This window comes from Microtus ochrogaster, chromosome 6, assembly GCF_000317375.1.
Source record: "Microtus ochrogaster isolate Prairie Vole_2 chromosome 6, MicOch1.0, whole genome shotgun sequence".
NCBI lineage: Eukaryota > Metazoa > Chordata > Mammalia > Rodentia > Cricetidae > Microtus > Microtus ochrogaster.
The window spans coordinates 54892872-54907781 of record NC_022013.1 but is presented as its reverse complement, the minus strand read 5'-3'; the positions used below and the strand labels follow the sequence as shown (position 1 = coordinate 54907781).

Sequence of the window (14910 nt, the reverse complement as noted above, 5' to 3'; positions counted from 1 at the left end):
TTCACTGAGGTTTCTAACATTATTAATAGACCTCCTTGTCATATCCACACACTCTGCTTTTAATAGAGTTCAGTTTTACCATAGGTCTAAAACATTGTTGGAAGTATACTTAATTTTAAAAAGCCTGCTTTTGTGATAAGTATACACTTTTGATAAAGTAAGCATTTACAGCCATTATTTAATTGTCATTTTAGGAGAGAATCTAATATATTTTAGTGATTTTTTTTTTTTATTTTTGCTTTTAATTTTCTAATCCAAGGATATTCCCATTTGGCTAAGAAAGAAAAAGAACTGAAAATGTCTGTCTGAAACAAATGTTGATATTTGGCTGGCCACTATGTTTCATGGAATTTCATGAGCTAATCACTTGGTATTTGTCAAATGAAGCAAACATGAGAATACCCAAATAATCACACCAATTTAGTATTCATATCTATATTGAGGGTGTATTCACAGTAGGAAACACATGAGAGAGGGAATGTCTTCCTTCACCCCCAGTATTCCTCTAAAAGGGAAAGAATGAAAAAAGGAAGAGATAAAGCTCATTTGAAAGTTTCATTTCCCAGGGCATATTGAGTGTTTACAAAATTGAGAGCCAGCCTAGAAACCTTAGACTGGTCTTCCTTGGAATGAGGACTAAATTTCTGAAGACAAGATACAAACAGCATTGACATGCTATTCATTGAAAACACTGTAGTGATTCTATACAATTGAATAATAATAAAAAGTATTCTTTATATATATATATATATAAAATGTTTCCCAGATACCAAAAGATCAAATAAAAATCCCTCCCCACCTGCTGTGTTCCTAGGTATACTATGTACTCAATTGAGAAAAGTGTCTTAGCACTTGATCTCAGGTTCACAGGACTGGAATCGCCCCACACCCTCACACACTCGTTAGGACTCGTTATTTCCTATAGCACCATATGGCAAGATAGGGGTCTGTTGGTGGCTGCAAGTGTTGGATGTATTCTGGTGGAGACCTGGTTACCAGCAGCCTCAGCATCGGGCACCAGGGCCCTTCTAAAATGATAGTTCTTATTCATCTCACAACTGAGGGGGTATTCTTAAGTCTGTATGGCCCTCTACTGTTTTTGGTCTGTGTGTTATCTGGCTAGTTTGTGAAGTCCCGAGAGCAGCACTGTTCTATGTCTCTTCTATTGATACTAAAAACTGATGTGAATCATTGTGTGTGTGTGATGAACTGACCTTAAATTTATAAGCTAGGTAGATACTGGGGTAGAGTCTGAAAGAGAGTGTTTAATATACACAGGAAGAAAAATTCAGACACTAACTTGCCTACATCATTTCTATTCTCTACCCTAGTAATATAACATTGGTCATATTTTGAACTGCAGCATTCCACAATAGCTATCATCAATTTAAAAGTATTTTATATTAAAAATAACAGGAAATGACTTAAATAAAAAAATAATGAGTGATAATCTGTCTCCAGTTAGCAATGAATATGTATCTTATTTAATTACAAATATCTAAATATCTGTTCTCATAATAGAGACAAGAGAAATAAAGTAAATTCAAAGACAGGGTGTATAAATTGTCAAGTCTTCGTAAGCAGATGAGCTCGAAGAACAACACAATGGTGGCTCCAGGTATATAACAGGCTAGGTTAATGTGGAAGCCTCAATGTTCCTGACAATGGGTAATTGTCAACTGGTGACCTAAGACGTGCTTTTGAGCTTAGACACTTTGCAGGAATCCAAGAGGAGACACAGACCACAGAAACTACTGGAAATAACTGTTTCTATGGAGCATTTTGTCTTGAGTGCTCAAAAAGTAGCAACATCTGTAAACTTTCTGTAACATGGCTGGTGGATATGCCTGATACTCATTATCTTCAGGATATGGGGAAAAGGTTTGCTATCTAATCATATGGTATAGAATCTTTCTGTTACTTAAATAAGATGTTGTATTGAGACTTGGTTCATCGTTCATACATTTTTGGTATAAAGGATATATATAAAAAAAAGTCTGTTGCTGAGAATACCAGCCCTCCTAGGTAGATAAATGGATACTTTAGATAAAAAATAGGTAACATTTTAAGAAAAAATAAAACAAATAAATAAAAAAAATATAAACAAGGTTGACCTCAATAGACCAGCATATTCTCACAGTTGTTTGTGAAAAACAACATAATGTTTCAGTGGTTGCTCAACTTTCAGGATTTTACAGACCTTCAAATGCCTTCTATGATGTTCTTAAGTAGAAACCATGTTCAAATGAAAACTAAGTTGAGCTAGAAAACATTAAAAATCTCCAATTTTTTGAAAACATTAACAATGTTCCTGATTTATTCAAAACTATGATGGCAGCTAATGATGACACAAAACTTTTATGAGATAAAATGGAGGGTTCCATCAATGTATTTTCAACATGAGACCTCAGATTCCTGTTAAGCAGCTTTGATTAGGTTTTAATGCTCTCCCTTTTCCCTAGATGATTTTATCTGTTATCAATGAAAGCTCGCAGATAACAAGTTGCAATGTGTTTAACAGAAATAACTTACCTCAAGCAAGAACTGTATATTTTCTCTGCTGAAAACCAAATCTTTAAAATTTTAACCAAGCTGTCCCGAAACTACAGTAAAAGCAATCTTTTATGTACTTTCAAATACTGTGCCTTTTTATTTAAACAGTGTAAACATAACAACACCACCAATAATCAGATAAAGACTGGATATGGGAACACTAGTTTCCTTGAATGCCCCATAAAAATAAGGGAAAATAAAAACAGACACATCTTCAGGAGGTTTTCAGTTCACCTTAGCAGTGGTAAAAATATTGCTTTATTCCAAATGAACATACAACACAATTTATTGTTTGGGGGGCATTGCTTGTGAACTGAATAGTCTGGGATTTGTGATTTTCAACAATTTATTCCTTCCATGTTAAACAGAGAAGCTAGAGCCTCTGTCTACATAGAGCAAACTTACTGTAAAGTAGCAATGAGGATGACAAGAAATTAAAATGGTCACCTGTTAATTTGATAATTGGCTTGTGTCAGTAATTTAAGTAAAAGATTCAAAATGAACACATCTTCCATTAATTTGCTTTGTGATACTGATATCAATAACCCAAAGACTGTTCTTTTAAAAAGTGTTCACATCAGAAAAGGGTCTAGACCTCGTCAAGAGTTTTTGTAAGACCCCACCATGCAAGTTACCTTGGTTCAAGAACTCTCTAACCAAATTTCTATTTAATGGAAAGTTTTAAAGTGAAAAGATTTAAGAGGGAAAATTTCTTTTGAATATTTGATTCCCTGATGTTTGAGAACAAGTTTTTGCAAGCTTTAATATGCACACACATGCACACCCATACATACAAGGAACACATGTGCATACAGCATATGTGCTTGAGTGAGCAAGTCCACACACTCGCAAGCTCATACCTATGCACACAGGTACACACACACACACACACACACACACACACACACACACACAAACACTGAAAGGTGCCCTTTCAGAGCTTCTAAACACTTTCCAAGAAAAAACATTTCTATTAGCATAATTTTAGTGGCACAACATTGTCATTTGTGTTTTTGTTTTTTTATCTCTTCTCCTATAATAGTTTCCCATCTCGCTCTGAGGTTCTGTGCTTTCAAATGTCAGAGAAAGATGGCACATTAGAGTAGCTAAGATTAACCAGGTTACTCCTATTTTCCATCTTTCTTCCTGTTCGTGTTTTCCCACCAGTCTTTAAAAATCAAATACAAAGCACTCCACTCCTTGACATGACATAAACTGTGGTGAGAGCATTGATGAATAGAAATTTAGGGGTTGGAACCCAAGAGCCAAATGACCAGGGCTACCTGCTCACTGGCACATCCTTTCTTGGGATATAGCGCATGTCTTTGAAGCTAGGTGAACACCAGTTTCTTTTCCATACAGATACTGGCACTATGGAAGCAGAGGTTGGAATTGGCCAAATCTTCCAAGAGCCAAAGAGGACAGTGTTGGGGCTAACTGAAAATGGATTCAGAATCCTCCCCGAAAAGCTTTAGTGGTAAGCTTTATCCTTCCTGAAACGTTTCTTTTCTTTCCCTTTAAAAAAATATTTTGTTAAAAAACACTATGATATGAGGGCGGCAGACTATTTGGTTTTTTTCTAAGTAGATGCTCTTAAATTAATGCATATAAATAATTTGTATTTAATTTCCTCTCTTTCCTGTTGAGCAAAGCAGAGAATGCACAGATTCCTACATCTCGAGTCACTTGGTTAACACAGAGTCTCTTTGTATTTCATTTCTTAAGACAAATTGTGCCTCTCGTTCTGATTTGGCCGTGGGACTCAGGGGAAGAAAGGCTGTGTTTTCACTCGCACTGTCCTCAGTTTCCACGCTGGCCAGTTCATAGTCTTCTGACCGTCTGGCATCAGTCAGAATCCGGATCTGTTCCTGCACAGTCTCTAGCAATATCTTCACTTCCTGTTGTTCTTCTAGAAGACAATCTCTGACTGGAATACTCGCATTGACGATGTCAGCGGAATAGGAGTTTTTGCACCATTTAATGCTTTTGACTTCAGAAATCCCTGGCATTTGCATGCAGGTTTCTTCTAGACCCACTGAAGGGATGATGGGCACAGAGTTGGCCCTTGGGGATGAATAACCCATTAGGTCCTTTTGATCCAAGCTATTAAAATAGGGGTTTGTTTCTCTTGAAGGCAGTTGCATATTTATGGATGCGCTTTGTTGGGTTCGTAAGCCATTGGATGCATACCTGTCAAAAGATGAAAAGAGTCATATTCTGGTCTCCACTGTGCCTCTGAGAACCATACCATCCAAAATGTCCTCCACATGCACCATCTCACTGACTTCTCACAGAAAACCCATGAGACGGATACTACGCTCCCACGGACAGAAAAGTCAATTGAAATTCAGATCAGTGAAGTGACTTGCCTAAGGTCACACAGAAAAATAAGTGACAGACTGAGACTCAAACCCAGATCTTCTTACTTTAAGTCCAGGGGTCTTTCAACACACCACAGCTGTATAGGCAGATGGGATATAGTCTTCCTGACCTCTATCCTAGAATACAAAGTAAATGGGGATTGAGCACGTAAGTGTGACCTTTTCCATCGTGACAAACAGGACATCACCACGGCATTACTTCACTCATAACTCTTCCACCCTCTCAGACCTGGGTCTGTCTGATTGACTGCTGTGGTCACCATAATTGAGAGCCATCAGGAAGTCCATTATTGACCATCAGGTATCGCGGTCCTTGAAGCTTCTGCTTTACACAAGAAATGTATATTGAACTGCTGTTGACAGTTTGCCCTGTAGATAGAGTGCCTTAGTGCTTGCTGGCCCATTGCTGAGCCATAGGATCAAACCAGGGGTGCCCAATCCCTCTGCCTGTCCAGGGGGAATATAAAGGGTGTTCCTATAATCCTCCCAACATAGCAGGGCTCTTCAGTGTCCCTACAGTAAAAAAAAGAGCACTGATGCTCAGCAATGGCTTGTCACAAATACCAGCATGCCATCCCAGGTAATTTAAGGATTCCAGGATCTGAGTTGTAAACTGCTCAGTTATGGTGATTTTTCTCCTTTGATCTTTCCAGTGTCTGGAGTGGAACAGGTGTAACAAACTTTGTATGGCAGATTTTGTCATACTTTTAGTGACTTTATCTTTAAATAGTAAACATTAACATGTAAGCATAAGTCAAATAAGTCTAATAGATTTAATATCATTGGCTTATATTGTAATGTAAATAAAAATTGTTTTTATGTATGTAAAGAATAGTTACAATGAAACGTATTGAGTAGCTGCTCAAAGAAGTCTCCACTGTGAGGTCACAATGGGGGTAGTGTCACCAGAATTGAGTAAAGAGAGGTGAATAGCACTTGTGTCTTTTCTCCATGAATCCAGAATAGTTGGTGACCAATAAACCCTGATCTAATTAACACATTAATGAATGAATATTCCTCTAAAGAAAGTACTCTTTTTATAGTTCATTAACTAATATCAGACATAACAGCTAACATTTGCACAGTGACTTGAAAATCACTTTCTCCTCAAATTATCTCACAAAAAATTAGTTTATCATTTTTATATGATGAAGGAGTAGATAATTACAAGGGGCATTCAAATGACCTGCCCCAAATTACACTTCTACATAAGCAACAGTAGGATTTGAATTCAAGTGTCAAGTTGTCTTTATAAAAATCAGAACCAGCTAATGAAGGACCATCCTAAGGTAAGCTAGATTATAACATCCCTTTGGTTATTTAATTTTATACAGCTATGCATACGAATATTCCCTATGGGATCTTAAACCTCTGTCTTATATGACAGAAAGTCAGATTCATGAATCAATTCTAATAAGAATGAGCAAACCTCAGGCCCCTTTTTTAGTCTTTGAAACTACACTTTCAGAATGTACAAACACACATAAAATATGCCTTCAGATGTTTATGTAAAGAAAAGAGCCAAGAAATATGACTGGAATAACACCATATCTATATCAATGTCATCAGGGTATATCTACAGATAAAATATAATAAGCTGTAATGTGGTCATGATAGCAACAGATAAATTCTGCTGGGAAAATAGTGAATATCACAAAAGATGTTTATAACTATTTGCTGTGATGACTCAGCAATGTAGCAAGGCCAAGCTCAAAGGCAACTAATGCCAAACTTCAAAAATCCACATATTCAACCTGACACTGAATTAAGGACTTAGATGAGAGAGAGGAATTGAAATTAATTACCCTGCGTCATTTCCCAAGCCAACTACTAGACATGTAACTGGCAATAACTGAATATTAACTCTTGCTACAGAGCGAAGATGTCATTAAAGAATAATAGTTCTCCAGAGTTGATTTAATTTTGAATAAGAAGCCAACATCATTATGTAATTTGGACACTCAGACAAATTGAAGCTCATTTGAATTTTCCAAATTCAAAAAGCACATAGGGGCTGGTGGTAAAAATCAAAGTAAGTATAATCTTAGTGTAATACAAGCCTGGGTTCAGTACCACACAAAACAAAAATATCATCTCTCATAATACTTGGATACTTGGGAGCTGGTGATGCTATGAGGTTTAAATCAAACAACTGTAAATTTTAAATTAAACAACTGGGCCATGCTCTTGCACCAGAGGCACGGGTGACCCACAAGTCTTCCTTGGGGTTGCTATGAAGAGTTACAGCTATGATATTTCAGCAAGTGTTTAAGTGGAATCAAAATTTATAGATGGGATTGTAACATAGAATCTGTTCAGAGCTCTGTAAAACCTAGAATCTCAACAATTCCTTAACAGTTTGATGCTGAAAATATTCATTGCCATTGTAATCCTTTGGGTTGTACTCCTTGCCATCAATCAAAGAAATCAGAGGCCAAAAAGTACAGGGATTTTTTTCCCCTTGATCATGTGAGTCAAGAAAGGTGGCAATAACTAGTGACTGATTTGTTGTAAGTCAGGAATCAAGCCAATGACTTAGTTTCTCTTGTTGACTCTTGAGGCTTATAGTGGTGTTTAGGCATATAGCAGGTATATAGAACTGACCATCCACACAACCAGTGATTCCATTTTACACTGTCAGCCATTGCTGTGTTTTCAGCACATCTATTTCCTGGTTTCATAATTAATTTGGTCAAAAAGCTAACACATGAACTCACTCTTCTCTTGATAGGACCAATGCCACACTGAGATGGCCCTTTAAGCTTTCCTATCTTTGTTGTGTTCACCAACATCTTCAAAGAATATCAAGATGTAAAATGCATCAGGTTGCTAACTAGATGATGTGGGAACTAACTATGTTTTGGATCATGACCGGTTTGAAGATGTCAACCTGACTTTTCTGAATCTATTACTTTTTATTAGCTTGTAATACATCAAATAATTGGCCTGACACATCCAGTACAGTCCTTTGTACATTATTACCAGGCATGGCACTGCCCAGAGCATCCGCCAGAGAAAGGTATCCTCAATCTTCTATCTACCCCATTCTAAAGGTCTTGCTGTGCTATGGTAGATGATGTATTCAAGTAGGCAGGCTTTCCTACTCAGAAGGGAAAAAAATATACATGAAGCCTAGTTAGTAGACAACAACCGTATGCTTGGTAAACAGGAACATATGGCCAGTGGATCTTGCAAATTCATTCACCCACCTTTCAGGCTAAGGGTAGATGTGAAAAATGGGAGCTGTGAAATTCTATTACCAACCTCATTTGCAGTCCTGAGAGACAGTCGGTCCCCCAGGAATGGAAAAGAGCTGTTTTTAAGACTGAGAATAAGATTACTCCTGAGATTCATCGTGCTGAGGCCAGAGTGACGAACAGAGTCAACATTGATCAACATTGGGTGCCCACGACACTGAGCAAATTCATGTGGCCCGCCAGCTACAGAGACGATTAGACGATTGCCAATCCAGTGGCCATTGAGTCAATATAAAATTACAACTATGCTGACCCAGGACAGAAAAGAGGAGGCAGGAAACGAAAAGCTCTGAGCCCTGGAAGGTCTGTGGATGTGTAACTCAAACTGCAACTTGCTACAGGCTCTGAACCTCTTAGCGTCAGGAACATTTGGGGTGGGAGCCATTATGACCAAGAGGGAAAACAATTGGAATAAAAGATAATTAATTACACATGCTAATATTCACTGTGAAAAAGAAAATGTGTGGGCAGGGACAGACTCCTGTGAATCACCACTGATTACTGATAAAGTAGTTTATAAACAGGGTCCATATAGATACAGGCTAAATGTCAACCCCTTGTCACAGGTAAGGGCATGTAAAATGCCGACTGCATGCTCACTTGCATCACAGACTTTATTTAGACAGTTTAGTTCCTGTCCTGCATTTGCAGGCACTCAGAAATGTGAAGGAATGGTCCTTTTGGAATTGTTCCAAAATTGAAAAGTAAAGCCACAGGCTACTTGGATCCAATTTCCAAAGATCCTTTCTTCTTAAGGAAACCCATGCCATGCTTAATCGGACAGAGCAATAGTCCATCTATTCCATATCTAGCAGAAAAGAGAATTGCAAGGCTCTGAACCAGACTTCCTACCTGCTTTGGTCTCAGGATTGAAACAAAAGATCTGAAATAATCACCTGGACCAAAACTATAGAAACCCAGCCTAGATCACTCAGGAAGTCAACCACTTGGCACAGCTAGAGCCTGACTATGGAAATACCTACAGTAAATCTAAATTCTTAATTAACGATAGCATGGTGAGAATTGTTTATGGCAAACACTGTTTCCCTGGATACCATGTATCTGAAATAGATTCTTTTTTTTTAAATGTATTATTATTTTTATTAATAATAATTGTAATAATAATTATCATTGGTAATATGCTAAGCAAGTATTCCTCTGCCAATCTACATCCCCAGCATTTTTTAGTATTTTTATTTTGAGGTAGAGTTTCACTAAACTCCCTTTTTGACCTGGCCACCGACCTTCGGGAGGTTTATATTTAAATAAAGCTCGAGCTCAGATGACAGCATTTTCTAAAATTGACACAAGTCATAAAGGACAGGGATCTAACTTTAATGGTAAGCTACTTTTACTTATTCCGTGTGTGACTGAGTGGTTTACACCAAGAGCAGAGTTGTGATGAGAACCTATCTTGCATTCCTCTCAGTATACCTTGAGCCCGATGTATGTTGGTACTTCCTAGATGACTTGGTACCTTTGTACTGTAGGCAAAAGCTATGGTGTCCAAATCCCTGATATCTCCATAGCGCAAGAAGACATTTCAGTTCTAAAGGTTTTTCTGTGGTTTTCTTCTTTTAATATTTTACTTAAGCCTCACATTGAAGAATACTGGATGGAAGTAGATATATTTATGTTACAGGTTAATTTTTAGGGTTTGATTCACATTGTTAATCAGAAGTCAATGAATATAAAACATACACATATATATACATATATATATATGTATATATATACATATATATGTTTGTTTGTTTTTGTTTTTCAAGGCAGGGTTTCTCTGTAACTTTGGAGTCCGTTCTGGAACTCTCTCTGTAGATCAGGCCTGCCTCACCCTCACAGAGATCTGCCTGTCTCTTCCTCTCAAGTTCTGAGATTAAAATTGTGCACCACCACCACATGGCTAATATATTTTTTTTTATATTATTGATGAAAGGATACTTTGTTCTTCCTAAGAATGATTTTTTAAAACAGTTATCTACTAACCTAATGACAGACTTCTAACAGTCTCCCTAGTAAGTCCCTTAAAGACCTACCCTTGGCAAGGTATTGTATCCTGGTCTGGGATCCTTGATTCTTCCAGTTGCTGATATGCTGGTCCTACAATCCCACCCAGTCGGCTTCGGGGTGAGGGTGGTGTCCTCCTGAAGGTATTCCTGTGCAGCATCCCACTCCTTTGTCCTGGACTGCAGCAAGAAGAAATATTCCTGCTGAGTTGGGGAAACAAAACCAACAAAGCAAAGAGATTATAAGAGCCTCTAAGAAGCCATTCATGTGTCTCGGACATTGAATTCATACCTCTCATCCTTAATGTTCTATGTTATCAATGTCAAAAATACAATCCGTTAAATTTGGAATTTGCTTAATTCACTTACTGTTAGAGGCGCTGAGATCTAGAATTCCCTGTGTCTGGCTTTCTAGCTAAGACAGAAATGGGTTTAAGGCAGCCTCAGGATGGCAATTTGGTCCCCACCCTAACTTCCCAAGCCATAGGAGCTGTCTTCAAATTGGAATAGAAATGCCCTGATTAGATAGTGATGAGAACTGAAAATAGGAAGCCCAGAGGGGATTTATGGGGAAATTTCCATTTCTTAGTGATAGGATAAACAGACCTTACTTTAATTGACAATATTTTTTCAAACGTGTGTTAAATTCTCAGTTTACCTTTCCAGATTTTCATCAGTCTTCATTTGAGTTTGCTTTTAATAAGCACCTACTTAAATTTTCTTGGATATACACATCCAAACTTCCCAAATGACCATTGTAGAGGCCATCAAGGACAAAAAGCATAAATGACCTATATCCCAAGCCTTAGCAAAGTGAGCCCATATACATAGACTATATTAAAAGAACTGGGTTCTATGAAGATAAATTGACAAGTTGAAGTTGATGAAAGATTCTTTATCAATTCCCTTTCCCATATTACTGAGAGAGTTACCTATGTTCAAACTTTAGTGTTCTATGAGAAGACAGGTCATGAGCATACAGTGAGCTTAAAATCTCATGCTGCATTCACATAATCTAAAAATATCACTGCAACTCTATAGGCCAGGATGAAAAATATTCAAAACTCAGCAGTGTACCCATGGGGGAAAGACTGCCAAAGCCTTTATACCCCTATTGTTCTACCATTTGGGGTTTTTCACTTCTTCCATTACCATTATTGCTATTTTATACATATAAAATGTGTTTATTATAAAGAGGGAGCATTGATTTTAGGGAATTACTATGTAGCTTTGGCTGACTGAAATTTGCTGTGTAGACCAGGCTGGCCTTGAATTCGCACAGATCAGCCTATGTATGTCTCCCGAGTGCTGGGATTGATGAAATGCATGGCCATACCTGGCAAATTTGGCAAATATTTTAACTGGAAGTTTGAGAAATTGATATTTGAGTGCTAACGGTCATCTTGGTGGTTCTGGTAAGGTGGCAGGTTCACATTAATTTCTCAGTTTTGTACAGACAGAAAATCATGTCATTCATGATATTTTAGTTCTTAGCCATGTCATCTACTGTAGGTTGAATTCCTGAAATGCTTAACAACATGGTCATCGCATTCAATCTCTACGTCAACATCTTTAGGGAGCTCTTGAACAGTGACTTTGTTTCTGTACCTCCACTTCTGTCTAATCCCACATGATTTAGGATCTAGGGTTTGGGAGATCTGGCACCAGAGTGAGCTGCATCTGGATGTAAATCTCAGGTCCCTACACTGCTAGAAGCATGACGCTAAGGAAGATAGTTGTGTCCGAATTCTGGATGGAAATCAAAACGTCTTTAACTTGGACCAGTTGAGGAGATTATAAGAGGCATGGTCAGCAGCCATTACATGGGAGGAACAGAGATGAAGCTGCAGAAGACATTGTTGCCCCTCAGACCACTAACAATAGGAAACCAGTCCTATCAAGGAGAAGGAACATTTTCCAGAATAGAGGTAGTGTTGGAAGGACCAAGTCAGGTGGCAGGTTCTGTGGCCCCAGAAGACCAGAGTGGGACATAACTGAGGATGGGAATGGAAGGACTATGACCTCATTTTCCCAGTCCTTTCCTCCCTCACCAGTACTTCTGCTGGACCAGAAGCCAGAAAACAGGGAAGACTGGAGCTCACCTGGTACATAAGCTGTTCAGATAAAGTGACTTGGGTGAGAATGGGGTGGGAACGGGCCAAAGCAAGGTATGTGTGTGGTCTCACACCCGAGATGAAAGAGTTCAAGTATGCTAAGTGTCCTGTGAGGTCAAAACACGTGAGGTTCACAACACCACGTATTATATACATTACTGTGCCATAACTGGCAATGCAAAGGCTTCTCTGTTTCACTGAAAGCTCTGGGCTCCCATCGCTGTTGGCAACTGATACTGATGCCATTGTGAGGAAGTTAGATTGCCAAAATATAACTCACTAAAATGACATGTCTCAAATATTTTTTTTCAACAGGTAGGCTTTTTTTTATTAAACATTAGAAATAACAGTTTTGGATTAATAGCTTTGTTTCATAAATAAGGCATCTAAAGGAGTCATATTTTCAGTGCACAACAAGAAATTAATTATTCATGGCTTGCTGAACTGTCAAAACAAGGTCTACCAGTATGAAGTAGTGACCCATCTTCAAAATCAGTTGTAAACCTATTGATCAATCAGAGATTCAGGCCTTCTAACTGAGGGGCATTCAGGAAATTATGGAGCGGTTGGAAGGATATATAAATCAGTATACAGGTTATCAATCACGAAACTGTTCTGTCTATTGTATGTTTTAAAAAACAAAAAGCTATGATGCATTAAACTATAATTTCAAGTTCTAAAGGCACTTCATAAATCAACCCTTCCCCATCTATCAGAAGACAAGCTATGTCAACAGACACTGCAATGTCACTGAAGCAACAAGACAAAACAAAACAGAAAACAAAAGGAAGGACCTTTAAAGATACCCTCATTTCATCTTGGAGATATAGAAACCAAGATCAAAGCTAAGGATGGGAGACTGAAAAAAATTTACTGGGCACAGTGGTCCTATAGTTCTAACATGGCAGAAGCCTTTATTTAAAACTCTCAAGTTCAAAATGCTTTTGCTATAATATGTTGCAGAGTAATATTATACAATTTTTCTTGACAGGGTATATAGCTACTACAATACATTTCAAAATAAGCGTGGGATGATACCATTTTTGAGAAACTATTTGCCCTATAAAAGGTGAGCAATTTTGGACGTCACTTGTCTAATTAAGGAAGCTTCCTTGAGGTCAAGTGAAGTAAAAGGCTGCTTTAACAGGGATTCTGAAAATGCAAGCTATGACATACCGCAGACTTGCCAATAAGAACTGATGTAACTACCCAGACACCAAATTATTTCAATCCTAAACTGAAGATACTTAAATTCTTTTCTTTGTCAAATCCTAGAATCTACCTACTAAAGAGGTATGGGAATCAACATCACCATCAGCTTCTGTGGTTTAGTGAGCTCAGTATTAGAATAACTGAAAATCTCATAGGAAATTTAGAAAAGTATAGTCTTTGAAGTCAGCTCTTTCATTGTGTATTTCTCTCTTGCTAATGTACAAGATGAACGCTATCATCTATTGCTAGAAACAATTGATATAACATTTAAAAGTTTAATATATATAATATGATATAAATGTATGATTTGAAAATATAAAAACTGCTTATCACTAAGAAAATGAATATTCAGTCTTTGGGTCCCCTTTTCAGATTAAAAATGTTCATTTTAATACACACAAACAGAGTGTCTATTCTAGTATTAGTTTCAAATTTATCCTTTGGTTTGGACTAAACATCATCAATTTTTAAAAATAAATTCTTCACATAGTACACACAACCATGTGGATGAAAAGATTTTGGAGAACATGCCCAGCTTGAGAATTTCCTGTGAGGCAACAAATGACTTTGTAGCTGGCCTTCACCCTCAAGGAAATAGCTTCTATGATCAGCTCACACACACTAAAGGATGGTGCTTCTCTGATAACAGAATATATTGCCGGCTCAAAGAGCATACTCTGCAGGATTTGCCTCTGGAAACTTTTCTTTTGTGAGGAACATTTGGAACATCGACACATGTCACATCAGCTGCCTAGAGTAGAATTAGACATTAGCTTTGTAACCAGTGACCAAGCAAGCTAGGCAGAAAAAAAAATTCACACTTTTAATAGATTTTCACAGTGCAATTGCTTCATTTACTGGTCTGTAGCTGCAGCTCTGAAGAAAGCTCCTTTATGTTTTTGAAGGGAATGTGGTACTGCTAAGGAAAACTGAAGAATTTGCTTCCTGGCTGTGAACTGCCTGAACACTCCCTGCGTGGATATCCTCACCCATATTAGAAGCAAGATCAGTTACCTTTTCTGGACTTGTGGGTCCTGTAGCCATTCCCTGGCATGTGTCTACTTCTAAGGTGAACTCACCCACTCCCACCATGATTAGTTAGCAGTACCTGTGGGGCTTGACAGGCTGGCTTCCTCTGTCAGGAGAAGGGACCTCGGGGAATGACTGGGGACCCACAAAGCTTGACTCCATTATTTTCTCCAGTGCAGTCACAGGATGCCTGTCCACCTTTGAGTACTGTAGGAAATCACATGCAGAGTTGTGAGCGGTGGGTACACGATGAAGGGCGACTAGTACTACCAGGGCTAGGCACTGAAGATTCCCAGAAGAACGATAGAAAGGCTATGCATCTCATCTCTCTCTCTCTCTCTCTCTCTCTCTCTCTCTC

At 38.1% G+C, this 14910-nt stretch overlaps 1 protein-coding gene across 8 annotated transcripts in view; it reads right to left on the bottom strand.

The window, feature by feature from the left end:
- Positions 1-2780: 2780 nt before the first annotated feature.
- Positions 2781-14910, bottom strand: part of Nrg3 (neuregulin 3) — a 985750-nt gene continuing 973620 nt past the window's right edge. For 2 of the 8 annotated variants that reach the window (XM_026780001.1, XM_026780002.1), the window contains exons 7-10: positions 14632-14759; positions 10228-10401; positions 4980-5051; positions 2781-4743 (exon numbers count right to left, since the gene is read on the bottom strand). In XM_026780001.1, the coding sequence (XP_026635802.1) occupies positions 4236-4743; positions 4980-5051; positions 10228-10401; positions 14632-14759 (882 nt within the window). In that variant the 3' untranslated portion in view covers positions 2781-4235. The remainder of the gene's footprint in view (positions 4744-4979; positions 5052-10227; positions 10402-14631; positions 14760-14910) is intronic. The other 6 variants (XM_026780004.1, XM_026780005.1, XM_026780007.1 and 3 more) reach the window with 4 other exon arrangements.